This window comes from Pygocentrus nattereri, chromosome 11 (assembly GCF_015220715.1).
Source record: "Pygocentrus nattereri isolate fPygNat1 chromosome 11, fPygNat1.pri, whole genome shotgun sequence".
Classification (NCBI taxonomy): Eukaryota; Metazoa; Chordata; class Actinopteri; order Characiformes; family Serrasalmidae; genus Pygocentrus; species Pygocentrus nattereri.
The window spans coordinates 18080122-18103255 of record NC_051221.1 but is presented as its reverse complement, the minus strand read 5'-3'; the positions used below and the strand labels follow the sequence as shown (position 1 = coordinate 18103255).

At 42.5% G+C, this 23134-nt stretch overlaps 1 protein-coding gene and 5 pseudogenes across 12 annotated transcripts in view; all 6 read right to left on the bottom strand.

Annotated features, from left to right (window-relative positions):
- Positions 1-23134, bottom strand: part of LOC108438832 (protocadherin gamma-A11-like) — a 159182-nt gene that overhangs the window by 63675 nt on the left and 72373 nt on the right. The window contains exons 1-2 of one of the 12 annotated variants that reach the window (XM_037543016.1): positions 13019-15598; positions 10098-10186 (exon numbers count right to left, since the gene is read on the bottom strand). The exons of 9 other annotated variants lie outside the window; for them this stretch is intronic. In XM_037543016.1, coding sequence (XP_037398913.1) covers positions 10181-10186; positions 13019-15442 — 2430 coding nt within the window. In that variant the 5' untranslated portion in view covers positions 15443-15598 and the 3' untranslated portion in view covers positions 10098-10180. Of the gene's footprint in view, positions 1-9995; positions 12589-13018; positions 15599-23134 lie in introns of those variants that run through there. 2 more of the 12 variants (XM_037543005.1, XM_037542999.1) reach the window with 2 other exon arrangements.
- LOC119264402 lies at positions 140-2691 on the bottom strand (annotated as a pseudogene).
- On the bottom strand, positions 3301-6482 carry LOC119264406 (annotated as a pseudogene).
- LOC119264405 lies at positions 6582-9010 on the bottom strand (annotated as a pseudogene).
- LOC119264404 lies at positions 16505-19052 on the bottom strand (annotated as a pseudogene).
- On the bottom strand, positions 19850-22695 carry LOC119264401 (annotated as a pseudogene).

Here is a 23134-nt window from a genome sequence, read left to right as displayed (position 1 = left end):
GGAGGAAAGCTTCTAGCATGCACATTCTAAACCTCAAAGTTTTTAAAATAAAGGAGATCTCACAATCAGGAAAATAATGACACTAATAATGCTAGTGATAACACGAATAAAAAAATCTCACCTGATCATCAAAATCGTCATTTATGAATTTCTCTCTCTGCACATGGGTGAGAGTCTGTGTTCCACTTGTATCGAGACTGCTGATGCTCTGAGTTGGTCTCATGTGCTTCATATCACTCTTTCTGGAGTCAGTCGTTCTGCAGACCTCATAATTATACACATGCTGTAAAGTCCCCGTCCCTCCTACGTCTGCGTAAAGGGGAGGATAATATGGAATAACTGGCAGATTGGCACCTGATTTATAAAACATCCGCTCACGTCTCCATCTGTAGCATTTGACTGACAGTATGGCGATGACGGAGACGATAAAGAGGAATGAAACTACAGCCAAGGCCAGGACTAGATAGAAAGTCAGGTTGTCGTTGTAATCTTTGTCGTGCGTAAAGTCAGTGAACTCCGAGAGCACTTCAGGGAAACTGTCCGCCACCGCCACGTTAATATTGACCGTAGCTGAACGAGAGGGCTGCCCGTTGTCCTCCACTACAACAGTGAGCTTCTGCTTCACGACATCTTTATCGGTCACTTGGCGCACAGTTCTTATTTCTCCATTCCGTGCGCCCACTTCAAACAGCGCCCTGTCTGAGGCTTTCTGCAGTTTATATGAGAGCCAGGCGTTCTGTCCAGAGTCCACATCAACAGCCACCACTTTACTCACAAGATAGCCCACATCTGCTGAACGAGGCACCATTTCAGCCACCACAGAGCCTCCAGTCTGGACTGGGTACAGAACCTGAGGCGCGTTGTCGTTCTGGTCCTGAATGATGATCTTCACACTCACATTGCTACTGAGAGGTGGGTTTCCTCCGTCCTGCGCTTTTACGCGGATATTAAACTCTTTTGTTTGCTCGTAATCAAAAGAACGAACAGCCAGAATCTCTCCGCTCTCAGCATGAACTGAAAGATAAGTGGAGGCTGAAACTCCGTTAACGAGAACATCCTCAAGAAAATACGAAATGCGCGCATTGTTACCCGAGTCTTTATCACTTGCTGTGACTGCAAATATAGACACTCCAGGTGTGTTATTTTCCGTCACATAAGCGGTGTAAGACTGACGCTGGAACACAGGGGCGTTGTCGTTGACATCAGATATTTTAAGCTGCAGTGTTTTATTAGTAGAGAATGAAGGTGAGCCCTCATCAGTAGCTCTTATTGTTATATTGTATTCAGAAACCTTCTCACGATCTAAGAACTGATCAGTGACCAAACTATAGAAATTAGAGGAGGATGATTTGATGCGAAATGGTAAATCTGAATTCACTGAACATTTAACCTGTCCGTTATTACCGGAGTCTATATCTTTAATATTGAGCATGGCTATGACAGTCTCCGGGGCGGAGTCCTCTGGGATGGGATTGGAAAAAGAGATAACACTGATAACAGGAGCATTGTCATTAACATCAGTGATCTCCACCAGCACTTTACTGGTATCAGTTAGTCCCCCTACATCTCTAGCCTCAACACTGAGTTCGTACTGTTTAGATTTTTCGTAATCCAATGGAGCGCTTACTTTGATTTCTCCTCTATCAGAATCAATACTGAACAAGTCTCTGACTTCTTTTCTAGTGCTCTGTGAAAATGAATATGTAAACTCACCATAAGATCCTTTATCTTTGTCTGTAGCTCTTACAGTCACTGCTATGCTGCTCTCTTGAGCATTTTCAGATAACGACACTCGGTAAACTGGCTGACTGAACACGGGAGGATTGTCGTTTGCATCAATAACAACGACAGTTATTTGAACTGTTCCAGATTTCTGAGGAGAGCCTCCATCAAATGCTGTCAGAATTAATTTGTGCTCTTCTTGTTGCTCTCTGTCTAAAGGTGTCTGTAAGACCATCTCAACATATTTTGTGCCATCATTACGAGATAATTCTTTCAAAGTGAAATGATCTGTTGGAATAAGAGTGTATCTCTGCATTGCGTTTAATCCGACATCAGGGTCACGAGCGTTTTCTAAAGAAAACCGAGCTCCTGGAAGGGATTGCTCACTAACGTCGATATTAATTTCCTTTGTTTCAAAAACAGGAGCATGATCATTAATATCTAATATTTCTACATCAATTCTATGCAGCTCCATCGGGTTTTCTAGAATGATCTGGAAATGTAAGGAACATGGAGTGACCTGGGCGCACAGCTCCTCTCTATCTATCCTCTCTCTCACTACCAGGGTCCCTTTATTCACATTTAGACCGATGTACTCACGACTGTCCTCCGTGAAGATCCGCGCTCGACCAGATTTAAGTCTTTTAACATCCAAACCGAGATCCTGAACGATATTCCCCACAACAGAGCCCTTATTCATCTCCTCAGGAATAGAGTAACGGATTTGACCATGCACAGCAACCAGAACAAAGGAAAAAATAACCAGAAGCTTCATCTGCATTACTGATTTCAAACATCGCATAGAGGACCTTCTTCGTCCGCCGCAAAAAGAACAAAGAGCACTCATATTACCAAGAGTTCGATCCACTTAAGAGAATTATAGAAACATTTTCATATATGTAGAGGCACAAGTTACGAAAAAAATAACAAAAGCCTCATTAGACCGGTCTGTGGACGTGTTGAGCAATTGTTCTGCTTTTCTCAAATGAAACAGAGAATGCGCAGCCTGCGTGATGTCACAGTCTGGGCGGTATCACGGAATAAGCGCTTAAATGCTCCACTCACTGACGAACAGCGTCACACAGAGCCTAAAAATGTTATTACAACTATGGTGAAGGATGAGATGACGTAAACTTAACTGAAATTCGCATGTCTAAACTTACTGCTTAATTACTATGTTAAAACCGTATTTCAAATATATCTAAAATGTGCAAAAAACTTAGTGAAATGTATTGTTAAAAATAAAAATGAGTATGATCATACATGAATCAGTAAATCTCCAGTAAGCAATAATGTTTGTTTTAAAAATAATTATATCAAATGAGAAAACGTGTACAGAAAACTCCTCTAACAAAATAAAAGACAATGTCTCGATTTCAGCACCATGGACAGAGGCTTAAGCCCATATTCTTTGCTCATGCAGCAGTTAAAAAAATAAACAAAACGCGATAGCACACCACCACCACCACAACAACCACAACAACAACAACGACGACAACGACAACAACAAAATAATAATAATAATAATAATAATAATAATAATAATACAAAATCTCACCTGATCGTCATAATCGTCTTTTATCAGTTTCTCTCTCTGCACATGCGTAAGAGTCTGTGTTCCACTTGCATCGAGACTACTGACACTCTGAGTTGGTCTCATGTGCTTCAGATCACTCTTTCTAGAGTCAGTCGTTCTGCAGACCTCATAATTATACACATGCTGTAAAGTCCCCGTCCCTCCTACGTCTGCGTAAAGGGGAGGGTAATATGGAATAACTGGCAGATTGGCACCTGATTTATAAAACATCCGCTCACGTCTCCATCTGTAGCATTTGACTGACAGTATGGCGATGATGGAGACGATAAAGAGGAATGAAACTACAGCCAAGGCCAGGACTAGATAGAAAGTCAGGTTGTCGTTGTAATCCTTGTCGTGCGTAAAGTCAGTGAACTCCGAGAGCACTTCAGGGAAACTGTCCGCCACCGCCACGTTAATATTGACCGTAGCTGAACGAGAGGGCTGCCCGTTGTCCTCCACTACAACAGTGAGCTTCTGCTTCACGGCATCTTTATCGGTCACTTGGCGCACAGTTCTTATTTCTCCATTCTGTGCGCCCACTTCAAACAACGCCCTGTCTGAGGCTTTCTGCAGTTTATATGAGAGCCAGGCGTTCTGTCCAGAGTCCACATCAACAGCCACCACTTTACTCACAAGATAGCCCACATCTGCTGAACGAGGCACCATTTCAGCTACACCAGAGCCCCCGTTCTGGACTGGGTACAGAACCTGAGGCGCGTTGTCGTTCTGGTCCTGAATGATGATCTTCACACTCACATTGCTACTGAGAGGAGGGGAGCCTCCATCTTGCGCTATTACGCGGAGCTGGAAATCTTTGATCTGCTCGTAGTCAAAAGAGCGCACTGCATGGATAACGCCGCTGTCAGCGCTGACAGATGCGTAAGAGGAGACGGACACTCCGTTAACCGACGAGTCCTCCAGTATGTAGGAGACTCGCGCATTCTGGTTCCAGTCTGCGTCTCTGGCTCTGACTGTGAATATGGAGAGACCTGGTGTGTTATTTTCTGGAATGGAGGCCTCATATGAGCTCCTCTCAAACACAGGAGCGTTATCATTCACATCTGATATCTGTAAGGAGAGAGTGACGCTGCTGGAGAGAGACGGAGACCCCTCATCAGCGCAGATCACACTGATATTGTAACCAGACTCTCTCTCTCGGTCTAAATTACTTTCAGTTACAATACTGTAGAAGTCGCTAGAGGTCGACTGAATTATAAACGGAATATTTTCGCTTATTCGACAGTAGACTTGACCGTTACTATCATAATCTGGATCATTAGCACTGATTATAGCTATCACTGTTTCTGGTGGTGAGTCTTCAGCTATGCTGGTGGACTTCGACATCACTGTGATAATCGGTTTATTGTCATTTACGTCAATCACGTCTAACATTATTTTACTTGAATCAGAAAGGCCACCATTGTCAGTTGCTTCTATATCTATTTGGTAATGCTTTGAGATTTCATAGTCGATGTCTCCGACTAAAGTCACCACACCCTTTTCGTCTACATGAAACATATCTGACATTCTGTCTATGTTATTGGAAACTGAATAACTTATTTGGCCATTTGAACCTTTGTCCTGATCGACGGCACTGACCGAAATAACTGATGTACCTTTAGGTGAATTTTCAGTTATCACAGCTTTATATACCGCTTTAGTAAAGACAGGAGCGTTATCATTGGCATCAAGCACAGTGATGTGTATCAGTACTGTCCCTGACATTACTGGATCCCCACCATCTACGGCCGTTAGCAACAACGACATGTTCTCCTGTTTTTCTCGATCTAACGGTTTTTGTAAAATCATTTCCACAGTTTTGCTTCCGTCAGCGTGGTTACCAATCTTAAGATTAAAATGATCATTTGGCTCTAACATATAGCTTTGGAGTCCATTTCTTCCAATGTCGGCATCGACTGCTTTCTCTAAGACGAATTTTGAGCCAACAATGGCAGATTCACTTATCTCAAAGCGCTTTTCGGTCCTGATGAAACGAGGAGCGTTGTCATTAATGTCTGTAACCTCGACGGTAATCCGGTAGAGCTCAATAGGGTTTTCCAGAATTATTTGTAAATGTAGAGCACAAGGCGTTGTCTGTCTACATAGCGTTTCTCGATCTATTCTCTCCTTGATAAGGAGGACTCCCCTCTCTTTATTCAGCTCGATGTATTCAGTAGAATCTCCACTAAATACACGAGCTTTTCCCGATTTCAGTCTCTTTAAATCTAAACCCAAACCCTGCGCTATGTTACCAACTAAAGATCCTTTGGGCATTTCCTCCGGAATGGAGTAACTGACCTGTCCGCGCACTGAACTGAGAGAGAGGAGACAAATAAACAGCAGTACTTGCCGCGCCATTGTTCTGTCCGACATTCTGACGAGTAACAGAAAACAATAAAGGCGATGTATCCAGAGCTTAAAAGACGGTTAGCACCACAAAGCAGCGATCCATTTAAAGAAATATTCCAATGCCTTTGAATGCAGTAAAATAAGAAAGATTTATTGCTCCGACATACGTTTCCTGCGCTCTGTGTTTGCAGTGCGGCTATAAAGCTCTTTCTCTTTCTCTCTCGCTCTCTTATTTCCACAATGTGGGGGTGGTTCTGATCAAAATCCGGCCTTCTTATGCCAACTCACTAACCAACAGCGGCACTGTGAGTCCAAATTGAAGAACTACACAAATATGAAAAGTGCAATGTATGACAGAGAATGACTGCCACAAAGAAGAAAGAAATAATGCAAAGCAAAGGAAAAGACTGAAATATATGTAAGATCTGAGAGAGAAATATGTGAACTATTACGAGTCTTATTTTAACGTGTAAAATAATGAATCTTTACGCAAAAAACAACCGAACTGTCATATAGGAAAAAAAGCACTGAATGCAAGTGGTAGAAATGTGTGCATAATTAACACAGGAAGACATTTATGGCAAATTTGTCTTCTAGTTTACGACATTGTAGAACTAATTATGTGGCTACAAATATATTGTCAAATGCGCCATTATTGTCGTTGTTACATATGATACACAACATGCTTCAGAATACAGCACAAGAGAAAACTGCTCATAGACCGGGGTTGACATTTCAGCACCATGGACAGAGTTATACCGCGTCTTGGCATGCATATTCAGTGACTCTCAAACCTTAAACTCAGCACCCAACCAAGCAACCAAGCAACCAATGTAGTAATACTACTACTACTACTACTACTACTACTACTACTACTACTACTACTACTAATAATAATAATAAATCTCACCTGATCGTCAAAATCGTAATTTATTAGTTTCTCTCTCTGCACATGGGTGAGAGTCTGTGTTCCACTTGCATCGAGACTGCTGACACTCTGAGTTGGTCTCATGTGCTTCAGATCACTCTTTCTGGAGTCAGTCGTTCTGCAAACCTCATAATTATACACATGCTGTAAAGTCCCCGTCCCTCCTACGTCTGCGTAAAGGGGAGGGTAATATGGAATAACTGGCAGATTGGCACCTGATTTATAAAACATCCGCTCACGTCTCCATCTGTAGCATTTGACTGACAGTATGGCGATGATGGAGACGATAAAGAGGAATGAAACTACAGCCAAGGCCAAGACTAGATAGAAAGTCAGGTTGTCGTTGTAATCCTTGTCGTGCGTAAAGTCAGTGAACTCCGAGAGCACTTCAGGGAAACTGTCCGCCATCGCCACGTTAATATTGACCGTAGCTGAACGAGAGGGCTGCCCGTTGTCCTCCACTACAACAGTGAGCTTCTGCTTCACGGCATCTTTATCGGTCACTTGGCGCACAGTTCTTATTTCTCCATTCTGTGCGCCCACTTCAAACAGCGCCCTGTCTGTGGCTTTCTGCAGTTTATATGAGAGCCAGGCGTTCTGTCCAGAGTCCACATCAACAGCCACCACTTTAGTCACAAGATAGCCCACATCTGCTGAGCGAGGCACCATTTCAGCCACCACAGAGCCCCCAGTCTGGACTGGGTACAGAACCTGAGGCGCGTTGTCGTTCTGGTCCTGAATGATGATCTTCACACTCACATTGCTACTGAGAGGAGGGGAGCCTCCATCTTGCACTATCACGCGGAACTGGAAATCTTTGATCTGCTCGTAGTCAAAAGAGCGCACTGCATGGATAACGCCGCTATCAGCGCTGACAGATACGTAAGACGCGACGGACACTCCGTTAATCGACGAGTCCTCCAGTATGTAGGAGACTCGCGCATTCTGGTTCCAGTCTGCGTCTCTGGCTCTGACTGTGAATATGGAGAGACCTGGAGTGTTATTTTCTGGAATGGAGGCCTCATATGAGCTCCTCTCAAACACAGGAGCGTTATCATTCACATCTGATATCTGTAAGGAGAGAGTGACGCTGCTGGAGAGAGACGGAGACCCCTCATCAGCGCAGATCACACTGATGTTATAACCAGTCTCTCTCTCTCGGTCTAAATTGTTATCTGTAACCAAACTGAAGAAATTGTTTGTGGTCGATTTCAGCGAGAACGGAACATTTGTTTCCAGCGAACAATGGACTTTACCATTTTCACCAGAGTCTGGATCTTGGACATTTATCATTGTTACAACAGTGTTTAGCTTTGAGTCTTCAGATATGATATTAAGCTTACTCATTATATTTATAACTGGCGTGTTGTCATTGACATCAATTAAATCTACAACGATTTTACACGAATCGGTTAATCCGCCATCATCAGTTGCCTGTATGTGAATTTGATAGTGATGAGCCTTTTCATAATCTAAATGTCCAGCAACTTTAATCTCACCGGTTGATTCATTTATTTCAAACAGTTCAGGCATAGTGTCGTCAGTACTTGTAATTGAATATATTTTTTCACTATTAATTCCTTTGTCAGCGTCTGTCGCAGTTACTGTTGTAACAACAGTGCCTTTTGGTGAATTCTCTGTAATCGTGGCTTTATATATTTCTTGTGTGAAAGCAGGCGCATTATCATTAACATCTAAAACAATAATATTTATCTGCGCACTGCCAGATAGCCGCGGATCGCCTCCGTCTACTGCTATGAGGACGAGGGACAACTGCTCTTGCTTTTCACGATCAAGAGGCTTTTGAAGAATCATTTCAACCATCTTATTTCCATCTGGCTGGTTTTGCACTTTCAGTGAAAAGTGATCCTTAGGGTTCAGAGAATAACTCTGAAGACCATTAACGCCAACATCCGGGTCCACGGCTCTTTCTAAAACAAATTTCGCTCCCGATGCAGCAGACTCACTAATTCTGAATTGCATTTCAGCCCTTTTGAACGAAGGAGAGTTGTCATTTACATCCATAATCTCGACGGTGACACTATAAAACTCCATTGGATTCTCTAAAATGATCTGGAAATGTAGAGCACAAGGCGTTGTCTGTCCGCACAGCGCTTCTCGGTCTATTCTCTCTCTGATAAGGAGGACCCCCCTCTCTTTATTCAGCTCGATGTATTCAGCGCTGTCTCCAGTGTAAATACGAGCTTTTCCCGATTTCAGTCTCTTTAAATCTAAACCTAAATCCTGCGCTATGTTACCGACTAAAGATCCTTTGGGCATTTCCTCAGGAATGGAGTAACTGACCTGTCCGCGCACTGAACTGAGAGAGAGGAGACACATAAACAGCAGTACTTGCCGCGCCATTGTTCTGTCCGACATTTTCCTCTGCGACACGAAAAAAATCCCAGTGTAATCCAATCAGTAATGAGCACGTAGATACTACTCCAAAAAAAAAAAATATATATATATATATGTATACATATATATATATATTTACATGACAAAATGACTTTATATTTCCAGCATAAATAACAATAATGGTATATATTTGAAGAGCTGATGTCGACTTTCTGGTCGATGCTCTCTGTCTAATGTCTCTTTCTTCTCCTAACACACTGAAATTAAATGGGTGTTTCTGCAGTAAATCTCTGCAACACGTTGACCAACAGCGGCACTCTGAGTCCAATATACTGAACTACACAAAGACATGACCAAATGTGAAAACTTAAGGAGTATCTTGAGAGATTCAAAACTATGAGAAGATAAATACGAGAAACGTTGGCACTGAATGCACAGACTATAGAAGTATGCCGAGGGTTCGCCACGACAAAAAAAAAAAAACCCAAAACATATATACAGTGAAATAAAGGAGAACTTCAGTACCGTGGACAGAGGAAATAAGAAAAGAGAAATGGGACTAAGTGTTTAACTTTCGACTAAAATGTGGTCATTTTGCCAAAACAAGATGTAAATAGTGAAACGTGCAGAATAAATAACGATAAGTTCAGAAACAGTTCAGCAGTTACAAAAACCAAAATGAGCAAAATAATACGACCGTTCAGTTCTAGAATTTCATTTGCTGAGGCTAAAGTACTCCATAAAAACATGGGGTTACACGCATCAGTGAATTATGTATCTAAATGTGATAGATTCAATACACAAATACTGTCTATATATACACGGCCACGCAACATCACGTGATTCTCCACCAGTGTACCATATTATTATGTGGACCAAAGCTTACTGGTAACCACAGCACGACTCCACATAACGAAAGCACAAAATATTCAAGATTATATATTATTCATATATTATATATTATTCTAATATATCGCTTGCGAAAGTTACACTTTTAATAGAGCTAATGAGCTTATAAAGGAATACATCTTAAAAATTTTAATAAAAGGCCGAGCTCACCTGATCATGAGAACGATCACTGGTGAGTTTCTCCCTCTGCGAATGCGTCAGAGTCTGTGTTCCACTAGTGTCCAAGCTAATGATGCTCTCACTGGAAGGTCTGGCATATTTCAGATCACTCTTTCTGGAGTCAGTCGTTCTGCAGACCTCGTAATTATACACATGCTGTAAAGTTCCCGTCCCTCCTACGTCTGCGTAAAGGGGAGGATAATATGGAATAACTGGCAGATTGGCACCTGATTTATAAAACATCCGCTCACGTCTCCATCTGTAGCATTTGACTGACAGTATGGCGATGATGGAGACGATAAAGAGGAATGAAACTACAGCCAAGGCCAAGACTAGATAGAAAGTCAGGTTGACGTTGTAATCTTTGTCGTGCGTAAAGTCAGTGAACTCCGAGAGCACTTCAGGGAAACTGTCCGCCACCGCCACGTTAATATTGACCGTAGCTGAACGAGAGGGCTGCCCGTTGTCCTCCACTACAACAGTGAGCTTCTGCTTCACGGCATCTTTATCGGTCACTTGGCGCACAGTTCTTATTTCTCCATTCTGTGCGCCCACTTCAAACAGCGCCCTGTCTGTGGCTTTCTGCAGTTTATATGAGAGCCAGGCGTTCTGTCCAGAGTCCACATCAACAGCCACCACTTTACTCACAAGATAGCCCACATCTGCTGAACGAGGCACCATTTCAGCCACCACAGAGCCCCCAGTCTGGACTGGGTACAGAACCTGAGGCGCGTTGTCGTTCTGGTCCTGAATGATGATCTTCACACTCACATTGCTACTGAGAGGTGGGTTTCCTCCGTCCTGCGCTTTTACGCGGATATTGAACTCTTTTGTTTGCTCGTAATCAAAAGAACGAACAGCCAGAATCTCTCCGCTCTCAGCATGAACTGAAATATAAGTGGAGGCTGAAACTCCGTTAACGAGAACATCCTCAAGAAAATATGAAATGCGCGCATTGTTACCCGAGTCTTTATCACTTGCTGTGACTGAAAATATAGACACTCCAGGTGTGTTATTTTCCATCACATAAGCGGTGTAAGACTGACGCTGGAACACAGGGGCGTTGTCATTGACATCAGATATTTTAAGCTGCAGTGTTTTATTAGTAGAGAATGAAGGTGAGCCCTCATCAGTAGCTCTTATTGTTATATTATATTCAGAAACCTTCTCACGATCTAAACGGTTTTCAGTAACTAAACTGTAGAAATTAGAAGAGGATGGTTTAATTTTAAATGGCAAGTTTGTATCGATTGTGCATTTAACCTGTCCATTTCTCCCGGAATCCACATCTTTGATGTTCAACATAGCAATTATAGTGTCGGGAATCGAATTTTCTGGAATTGGGTTGGAGAACGAAATGAGGCTTATTGTCGGGGTATTGTCATTTACATCAGTAATTTCAATATTGACCTTACTAGTGTCAGTTAAACCGCCCTTGTCTGTTGCTTCCACGTATAATTCGTACTTTTTTGTTTTCTCGAAATCTAAAGTACCACTCACCGAAATCGTTCCAGTACTACTATTAATGTCGAACAGGTCGGATATGCTTTCACTACTTTGAGAAAATGAGTATGTTATGTCTCCATTTGTTCCCTGGTCCACATCCGTAGCGCTTACTGTCAAAACAGCGGAGCCTTTCGCAATGTTTTCTGGGATAGAAACTTTGTAAACGGTCTCACTGAAAACTGGAGCGTTGTCATTTGCATCAAGAACAATAACGTTTATTTTTATGGTGCCTGTTTTTTGCGGAGTGCCACCATCAAATGCCATCAAAATCAGCTTGTGTTCGCTCTGCGTTTCCCTGTCTAGAGGCTTCTGCAAAAGCATCTCAACAAATTTTGTATCATCAGAGAGCGTAGGGATTTTAAGTACAAAGAAATCGGACGGGTGAAGCTTGTAAGTCTGCAGTGAATTTTGACCTACATCAGGATCTTTAGCACTGTCAAGCGAATAACGAGCTCCAGGTAGGGCTGATTCAATTATTTGAAAATTAATCTCCTTTTTCGTAAATACAGGAGCATGATCATTAATATCTAATATTTCTACATCAATTCTATGCAGCTCCATCGGGTTTTCTAGAATGATCTGGAAATGTAAGGAGCATGGAGTGACCTGGGCGCACAGCTCCTCTCTATCTATCCTCTCTCTCACTACCAGAGTCCCTTTATCCACATTTAGACCGATGTACTCACGACTGTCCTCCGTGAAGATCCGCGCTCGACCTGATTTCATTCTTTTAACATCCAAACCGAGATCCTGAACGATATTCCCCACAACAGAGCCCTTATTCATCTCCTCAGGAATGGAGTAACGGACCTGCCCGCGCGCTACGGTCAGAACAAAGACAAGTAGAATGAGGCGCTTCGTCAGCCATGGAGAAATCCAGACGGTGTAGCTGCTTTTTCGGCTTTCGAGAGAACAAAGAGCAGCCATTTCAACTACGACAGTCTTGTTTAGAACTATAACTATGACTCAAGAACCGAACCGATGAAAAACGAAAAAGTATTCAAGAATCCCAGTAAACCATTGCAGAAACCGCTTGAGCAGATGAGAAACGCAGCCAAATTAAATACTGCAATCCTACTGCGTGATGTCAGAAATAGAGGAGTGTCTAGTTTATTCCTTTAAGCCCCCCACACGCTGTCCAACAGCGGCACTTAGAGCACTGAAGACATATTACAACAAAAATATAATCCAAGCAAATGCATTGCATTTCTAATTAGTTTCACTTCCAGGACATATAACAAAAATGCAGTAAAGCTGTTTATGATAGAAATTGGCATATTAACTGCGCTGCCACAAAATGTAGGAAAGTGTTAAAAAAGCAATAAGGAGCCAGGGTTCGTACGTGGTTATTATGATTACCATTTACAGAAAAAAGTGAGAATTGTGTTTTAACCCGTGAAATCCGTTTCAAGTAATCAAAAGTGAATATTTCATAATGATCAGAAAATGATATACTGTGCTGCTGTTCTCTATTAATAAAACTACATGTTCCAGCTGCTAGAACTCACCTGGTTATCAGAATTGTCCTTTATATTCGGCTTTCCCCTCTGCTCATGCGTCAGAGTGTGTGTTCCACTAGTGTCAAAGCTAATGATGCTCTCACTGGAAGGTCTGGCATATTTCAGATCACTCTTTCTGGAGTCAGTCGTTCTGCAGACCTCATAATTATACACATGCTGTAAAGTCCCCGTCCCTCCTACGTCTGCGTAAAGGGGAGGATAATATGGAATAACTGGCAGATTGGCACCTGATTTATAAAACATCCGCTCACGTCTCCATCTGTAGCATTTGACTGACATTATGGCGATGATGGAGACGATAAAGAGGAATGAAACTACAGCCAAGGCCAAGACTAGATAAAAAGTCAGATTATCGTTGTAATCCTTGTCGTGCGTAAAGTCAGTGAACTCCGAGAGCACTTCAGGGAAACTGTCCGCCACCGCCACGTTAATATTGACCGTAGCTGAACGAGAGGGCTGCCCGTTGTCCTCCACTACAACAGTGAGCTTCTGCTTCACGGCATCTTTATCGGTCACTTGGCGCACAGTTCTTATTTCTCCATTCTGGACGCCCACTTCAAACAGCGCCCTGTCTGTGGCTTTCTGCAGTTTATATGAGAGCCAGGCGTTCTGTCCAGAGTCCACATCAACAGCCACCACTTTACTCACAAGATAGCCCACATCTGCTGAACGAGGCACCATTTCAGCCACCACAGAGCCCCCAGTCTGGACTGGATACAGAACCTGAGGCGCGTTGTCGTTCTGGTCCTGAATGATGATCTTCACACTGACATTGCTGCTGAGAGGAGGGGAGCCTCCATCTTGCGCTATTACGCGGAACTGGAAATCTTTGATCTGCTCGTAGTCAAAAGAGCGCACTGCATGGATAACGCCGCTATCAGCGCTGACAGATACGTAAGAGGAGACGGGCACTCCGTTAATCGACGAGTCCTCCAGTATGTAGGAGACTCGCGCATTCTGGTTCCAGTCTGCGTCTCTGGCTCTGACTGTGAATATGGAGAGACCCGGTGTGTTATTTTCTGGAATGGAGGCCTCATATGAGCTCCTCTCAAACACAGGAGCGTTATCATTCACATCTGATATCTTTAAGGAGAGAGTGACGCTGCTGGAGAGAGACGGAGACCCCTCATCAGCGCAGATCACACTGATATTATAACCAGTCTCTCTCTCTCGGTCTAAATTACTTTCGGTTACAATACTGTAAAATCCTGAAGCTGTTGATTTGATTGCATAAGGGATATTATCAGCTATGAGGCATGACACCTGCCCATTTTCTCCTGAATCTCGATCATTGATGCTCATCATAGCTATAATAGTACTAGGAGGCGAATTTTCTGGTATTGAAGTTGACAGCGATATTATATTAATTGTCGGGCTGTTGTCATTGATATCAATCACGTCCACAACAATTTTGCTGGAGTCAGACAATCCACCATTATCTATGGCCTCGATATCAATTTGATAATTCGTTCCTTTTTCATAGTCAATTTGGCCAATCAAAAAGACATCACCGTTTTCATTTATGCTGAACATTTCTGACACAGCATCTGTATTAGATATCATATAACTAACGTGTCCGTTTGGTCCTTTGTCCGCATCTGAAGCGCTTACCCTGGTCAGTGATGACCCTTTAGCAGAATTTTCCGTTATAATAGCTTTATACACTGGTTTTGTGAAAACGGGGGCATTGTCATTGGCATCGAGAACAGTAACATGAATCTGAACGGTTCCAGACATCTGTGGCTCTCCGCCATCTATAGCTGTCAACAACAAAGACATATTCTCCTGCTTTTCACGGTCAAGCGGTTTTTGTAAAACCATTTCAACCTTTTTAGTACCATCAATCTGACTGTCCAGCTTCAAATTAAAATGATCGGTCGGTGTTAAACTATATCTCTGCAGACCATTAATACCAATGTCTGCATCTATGGCTTTCTCCAGCACAAATTTTGATCCAACAACGGCAGACTCGCTTATTTCAAATCGTTTCTCGTTATTTTTAAAGCTCGGAGCGTTGTCGTTTGTATCTGTAATTTCGACGGTCACCCTAAACAGCTCAATTGGGTTTTCCAATGTAATCTGGAAATGTAGAGCACAAGGCGTTGTCTGTCCGCACAGCGCTTCTCGGTCTATTCTCTCTCTGATAAGGAGGACCCCCCTCTCTTTATTCAGCTCGATGTATTCAGCGCTGTCTCCAGTGTAAATACGAGCTTTTCCCGATTTCAGTCTCTTTAAATCTAAACCTAAATCCTGCGCTATGTTACCGACTAAAGATCCTTTGGGCATTTCCTCAGGAATGGAGTAACTGACCTGTCCGCGCACTGAACCGAGAGAGAGGAGACACATAAACAGCAGTACTTGCCGCGCCATTGTTCTGTCCGACATTTTCCTCTGCGACACGAAAAAAAACATAAAAACAATACAAAGTGAAATCCACCATGAAATTACTTCACTGCTGTGACAGCTGAGATATGCCAGTATTTTGAAATATCATGAGAATGGTGTTCTGTTCTCTGGAATAAAAGATATCCATGCACAGAATCTCGGTGTTATGGTGTGTCCTTTTGCTGTTCCCCCTTACGTATTTTCCTTCTTTAATAAAGACAAAGAAGGGGTGGTACTTCTGGGTATCACAGACTACAACATGTTGTCCAACAGCGGCTCTCAGAGTTCACTACCACTAAATACAGGCATATGAACTCTATTTAAAAATATGAAGAGCTTCACTCCAAAACGTTCACTTATCAAGCGTTTAACAACTAGGTATGAAAAAAAAAACAAAAAAACAGGCTGACATATTACAACGCCCTTTTGTCTAAAGAAGTATTCTGTTTCTTCTTTTTTCATCTGAAGAGGTAAAATTATACCGTAGAATTCCCATTTCGTATACGTGTACAGCCAATTCCCAATGACGGAGATCATGAAAAGAAGAGAAAATGAATGAAAGTGGGGTTTCATGCGTTTTGGATTGTACCCTTTCTCACGCACTGGCGAGCGCACACACAAATATTATAATTTTTACATATTATAAACAACGATTGTGAGCAGCGCAAGACAAACAATTCCTCAAAATTGCTCAGAAATGTGACATAAAATAGCAAGCATTAATTAACCGAGGAGAAAAACAAAACAAAACAGAAATGCTTTCAGCAAATTACGCTCCAGGCACCCATAAAAAGGCTAAAAAAGGACAAGTAGGGCACCGAAAACATAATTTGAAATCTCCAAAGTGTCCAAGTTTGCTATTGTTGCAGACATCTTTTCTATGGTAATACGAGTTGAATATTTCTAAATGTAACCTCTTCTCATATTAAATGCACTGATCAACATACGTCAGCATTACATACGTGTGAAAACTAATTCACGTAACCCAGGATACTTCAGTAAACCCAAAAATATAACAGAAAAAAGCTCACCTGAACATCTGAATTATTGCTCAGTTTCTCCCTCTGCGCATGCGTCAGAGTTTGTGTTCCACTGTTGTCCAAGCTAATGATGCTCTCACTGGAAGGTCTGGCATATTTCAGATCACTCTTTCTGGAGTCAGTCGTTCTGCAGACCTCATAATTATACACATGCTGTAAAGTCCCCGTCCCTCCTACGTCTGCGTAAAGGGGGGGGTAATATGGAATAACTGGCAGATTGGCCCCTGATTTGTAAGACATCCGCTCACGTCTCCATCTGTAGCATTTGACTGACAGTATGGCGATGATGGAGACGATAAAGAGGAATGAAACTACAGCCAAGGCCAAGACTAGATAAAAAGTCAGATTATCGTTGTAATCCTTGTCGTGCGTAAAGTCAGTGAACTCCGAGAGCACTTCAGGGAAACTGTCCGCCACCGCCACGTTAATATTGACCGTAGCTGAACGAGAGGGCTGCCCGTTGTCCTCCACTACAACAGTGAGCTTCTGCTTCACGGCATCTTTATCGGTCACTTGGCGCACAGTTCTTATTTCTCCATTCTGTGCGCCCACTTCAAACAGCGCCCTGTCTGTGGCTTTCTGCAGTTTATATGAGAGCCAGGCGTTCTGTCCAGAGTCCACATCAACAGCCACCACTTTAGTCACAAGATAGCCCACATCTGCTGAGCGAGGCACCATTTCAGCCACCACAGAGCCCCCAGTCTGGACTGGATACAGAACCTGAGGCGCGTTGTCGTTCTGGTCCTGAATGATGATCTTCACACTCACATTGCTACTGAGAGGAGGGGAGCCTCCATCTTGCGCTATTACGCGGAACTGGAAATCTTTGATCTGCTCGTAGTCAAAAGAGCGCACTGCATGGATAACGCCGCTATCAGCGCTGACAGATACGTAAGACGCGACGGACACTCCGTTAATCGACGAGTCCTCCAGTATGTAGGAGACTCGCGCATTCTGGTTCCAGTCTGCGTCTCTGGCTCTGACTGTGAATATGGAGAGAGCTGGTGTGTTATTTTCTGGAATGGAGGCCTCATATGAGTTCCTCTCAAACACAGGAGCGTTATCATTCACATCTGATATCTGTAAGGAGAGAGTGACGCTGCTGGAGAGAGACGGAGACCCCTCATCCGCGCAGATCACACTGATGTTATAACCACACACTGTCTCTCGGTCTAAATTATTGTCTGTGACCAGACTAAAGAAATTGTTAGTAGCTGACTTCAGTGTAAAGGGAATATTCTCATTCAGAAAGCACTGAAGTTTCCCGTTTTCTCCGGAGTCTGGATCTTGAACGTTTATCATTGTGACGACGGTCTCTGGTTTAGAATCTTCAGCGATAGTATTCGTTTTTGACATAATGCTTATGGATGGACTGTTATCGTTGATATCAATTACATCAACTATAATTTTACAGGAGTCTGTGAGACCTCCACGATCACTGGCTTGTACACGAATCTCGTAATGACGAGCCTTTTCGTAGTCGATATTTCCTATTACTGTAACCTGGCCGTTCTCTCCGTTTATATCAAAAACCTGGCGGACATTATCTTGTGTATTTGTTATTGAATACTCTATTAAACTGTTAGGACCTTCATCGGAATCAGTTGCACTCACCGTCGTTACAATGGATCCTTTACGAGCATTTTCTCTTATATTAGCTTTATACACTGGCTGCGTAAAAACAGGGGCGTTGTCATTTACATCTAACACAGTTATATGAATCTGGGTATTTCCAGACATTTGAGGGTCACCCCCATCAGTTGCAGTCAATACCAATGACATGTGTTTTTCTGTTTCACGATCTAATGGCTTTTGTAAAACCATCTCAACATTTTGTCCTCTGCTTGGCTGGTTGTTAAATTTGAGGACGAAATGATCTGTTGGTTTCAAAGAGTAGAGTTTTAAGCCATTAATACCAACATCGAGATCTACTGCCGGCTCCAATGTGAACTTGAAACCTGTAACAGCCGATTCACTGATTTTGAAATGAATTTCCTCTTTCTCAAAGCTCGGCGCATTGTCGTTTATATCCAGTACTTCAACCGTGATACTGTAAAACTCCATCGGGTTTTCCAGAATGATCTGGAAATGTAGAGCACAAGGCGTTGTCTGTCCGCACAGCGCTTCTCGGTCTATTCTCTCTCTGATAAGGAGGACCCCCCTCTCTTTATTCAGCTCGATGTATTCAGCGCTGTCTCCAGTGTAAATACGAGCTTTTCCCGATTTCAGTCTCTTTAAATCTAAACCTAAATCCTGCGCTATGTTACCGACTAAAGATCCTTTGGGCATTTCCTCAGGAATGGAGTAACTGACCTGTCCGCGCACTGAACTGAGAGAGAGGAGACAAATAAACAGCAGTACTTGCCGCGCCATTGTTCTGTCCAACATTTTCCTCTGCGACACGAAAAATAGATCGACTGCTACTGTGAGTCAAACAACATACGAATCCCATACCATCTTCAGACAGAAAAATATCCAGTCAGCTGGAGTTTTTAAAAAGATGAAGACATTTCTTTATAAAATAAACCTTCTGAAAAGTCGACGTTTCCACGATTCGTGATCTGCGTCCTCCCGTTGCCTCTGTCTCTGTAAAATGTCAAGGTAATGGGGAGGCACCGCTAGAAATTCACAACCGAACGTCAACACACTGGTCAACAGCGGCACTTGGAGTTCAATATGATGTACTGCACGAAATATGCAAAACAAATGCTGCTTAACTATATTTCACCAAGCAGAAACCAATATAAAATCTATCAGCTTTGATAAACATATGGAAAAAAGGGAACAAATACATGGAACATTAAAATGAAAGAGAACTTTGTGTAACTTTAAGTTAAAATGCTTGTTTGACAACGACAAAGTTAAAAAAAGTCAATTGCAAACAACATTTGTGACGCAACAAAGACATCTGTCCTCAAGAGGTGAGCTCAATTCAGCACCACGGATAGAGACGCAGCGTCAACGTCTAAGCAGTTACAAAAACCAAAATGAGCAAAATAATACGACCGTTCAATTCTAGAATTTCATTTGCTGAGGCTAAAGTACTCCATAAAAACATGGGGTTACACGCATCAGTGAATTATGTATCTAAATGTGATAGATTCAATACACAAATACTGTCTATATATACGGCCACGCAACATCACATGATTCTCCACCAGTGTACCATATTATTATGTGGACCAAAGCTTACTGGTAACCACAGCACGACTCCACATAACGAAAGCACAAAATATTCAAGATTATATATTATTCATATATTATATATTATTCTAATATATCGCTTGCGAAAGTTACACTTTTAATAGAGCTAATGAGCTTATAAAGGAATAAATCTTAAACATTTTAATAAAAGGCCGAGCTCACCTGATCATGAGAACGATCACTGGTGAGTTTCTCCATCTGCGAATGTGTCAGAGTCTGTGTTCCACTAGTGTCCAAGCTAATGATGCTCTCACTGGAAGGTCTGGCATATTTCAGATCACTCTTTCTGGAGTCAGTCGTTCTGCAGACCTCATAATTATACACGTGCTGTAAAGTCCCCGTCCCTCCTACGTCTGCGTAAAGGGGAGGATAATATGGAATAACTGGCAGATTGGCACCTGATTTATAAAACATCCGCTCACGTCTCCATCTGTAGCATTTGACTGACAGTATGGCGATGATGGAGACGATAAAGAGGAATGAAACTACAGCCAAGGCCAAGACTAGATAGAAAGTCAGGTTGTCGTTGTAATCCTTGTCGTGCGTAAAGTCAGTGAACTCCGAGAGCACTTCAGGGAAACTGTCCGCCACCGCCACGTTAATATTGACCGTAGCTGAACGAGAGGGCTGCCCGTTGTCCTCCACTACAACAGTGAGCTTCTGCTTCACGGCATCTTTATCGGTCACTTGGCGCACAGTTCTTATTTCTCCATTCTGTGCGCCCACTTCAAACAGCGCCCTGTCTGTGGCTTTCTGCAGTTTATATGAGAGCCAGGCGTTCTGTCCAGAGTCCACATCAACAGCCACCACTTTACTCACAAGATAGCCCACATCTGCTGAACGAGGCACCATTTCAGCCACCACAGAGCCCCCAGTCTGGACTGGGTACAGAACCTGAGGCGCGTTGTCGTTCTGGTCCTGAATGATGATCTTCACACTGACATTGCTGCTGAGAGGAGGGGAGCCTCCATCTTGCGCTATTACGCGGAACTGGAAATCTTTGATCTGCTCGTAGTCAAAAGAGCGCACTGCATGGATAACACCGCTATCAGCGCTGACAGATACGTAAGAGGAGACGGGCACTCCGTTAACCGACGAGTCCTCCAGTATGTAGGAGACTCGCGCATTCTGATTCCAATCTGCGTCTCTGGCTCTGACTGTGAATATGGAGAGACCTGGTGTGTTATTTTCTGGAATGGAGGCATCATATGAGCTCCTCTCAAACACAGGAGCGTTATCATTCACATCTGATATCTTTAAGGAGAGAGTGACGCTGCTGGAGAGAGACGGAGACCCCTCATCAGCGCAGATCACACTGATATTATAACCAGACTCTCTCTCTCGGTCTAAATCATTTTCGGTGACTATGTTATGAATTCCGTCAGCTGATGATTGAATGTCGAAGGGGATATTTTCATTGAGAATGCATTTTACTACGCCGTTTTCATTGGTGTCTTCGTCTTCTACGCTTATTATCGCAATGACAGTGCCGGCTTTAACATTTTCTGAAACATCATTGGATTTAGACATTATATTGATTACGGGTTCATTGTCATTTGTATCGGTCACTTCAATAATCAATTTACAGTTATCAGCGTGCCCTCCTTGATCTCTGGCTTGCACTGCAATTTGATAATTTTTTGTCTTTTCATAATCCACATTTCCTGTTAACTTTACTACACCGCTATGATGATCTATTTCGAAGAGATCAGTCATTCCTTTGGCTGAGCTAGATAATGAATAATTTACGATGCCGTTAATACCTTCATCTGCGTCAGACGCGCTAACTGTGGTTAAGACGGTTCCTTTTGGAGCATTTTCGGCTATACTGGCTTTATAGACAGACTGAGTACATACTGGAGCATTATCGTTGGCGTCTAAAACTCTAATTAGGATTTGCATTGTGCCTGACATTTGTGGCTCACCACCATCAAAGGCTGTTAGTGACAAAGAGATATGTTCTTGGGTCTCCCGATCTAAGGGTTTACTTAGAACCATCTCTACAGATTTACTTGCATCTGGCAACGTATGTGTTTTCACAATAAAATTGTCAGTGGGCTTCAGTGAGTATCTCTGAATAGCATTTATGCCAACGTCATTGTCCAACGCACTCTCCAAAACAAATTTAGCTCCGGGCAGTGCTATTTCGCTTATTTCAAATTTCATTTGATCGAGGTTAAAAACGGGAGCATTATCGTTGATATCTGTTATTTCGACTGTGACTCTGTATAATTCCATCGGGTTTTCCAGAATGATCTGGAAATGTAGAGCACAAGGCGTTGTCTGTCCGCACAGCGCTTCTCGGTCTATTCTCTCTCTGATAAGGAGGACCCCCCTCTCTTTATTCAGCTCGATGTATTCAGCGCTGTCTCTAGTATAAATACGAGCTTTTCCTGATTTCAGTCTCTTTAAATCTAAACCTAAATCCTGCGCTATGTTACCGACTAAAGATCCTTTGGGCATTTCCTCAGGAATGGAGTAACTGACCTGTCCGCGCACTGAACTGAGAGAGAGCAGACACATAAACAGCAGTACTTGCCGCGCCATTGTTCTGTCCGACATCATCCTCCGCGGTTTAAAAATATATCCAATTCCCTTATAAATCCGGGAAAACATTAGTAGAACATGATATTCTCAACAGAAAGTATCATTGTTTGCAATAAAAAATATAAAAGGCCAAATATTTCAGACGCATTCATCCAAAAGAAACATCTACTTTCGTGTCCTTTCTTCTCTTCTGATCAGAACATGAGCTCTATTCTCGTCTTTCTCTCTCTCCTACAGCAGGATGAGGGGAGAGGCACTGCTACAAATTTCTATAAAGCAACAAATTGACCAACAGCGGCACTGCCTGTCCAACATAAAGAACTGCTCAACTACATGAGAAATACTATTAATCTAATATTAGACACTCCGATATACAAAACAAAATTAAAACGCTTCCGAAATCGGTACGGCAAAGAAATGGAAAATGGAAATAATAATACATGTTGAGCATAATAACAAAAATAGCAAAGAGGAGAGTGCCATTTTCCTTTGTAGTCCAAAGAAAGAACAACGTGTTGTGATTTCGTATTGTGGAAATAATCCTTGATAATTGAGAAAGATTGGGAAAAGTCGCATAAGTATTATTCGTGGGCAGAATTGGGCAGTGAAGTCATTCTCCATGTTCATTATGTTGAATAAGTGTCATTGCTCTTGGGACAGGTGAGAATTATACAGCAGGGGCGAATTCACTAACGCTGGATGAAAACTGGTTAACAGAGAAGAGGATGTGGGAAAAGAATCATGAGCAAAAATAGAAAACCAGCAGACTAAGACCTTTATAAAGACAACGACTATCAGAAGTTTAACACATCTGTAATGCCGAGAAATTTTCTCCGACGTGTCACTGAGCTTATTAGGACTATGGCAAGCGGTTATGCTTAAAAGTCATATAAAATTCGTCAGGATTATTTGCCTGTGATGTGCATAG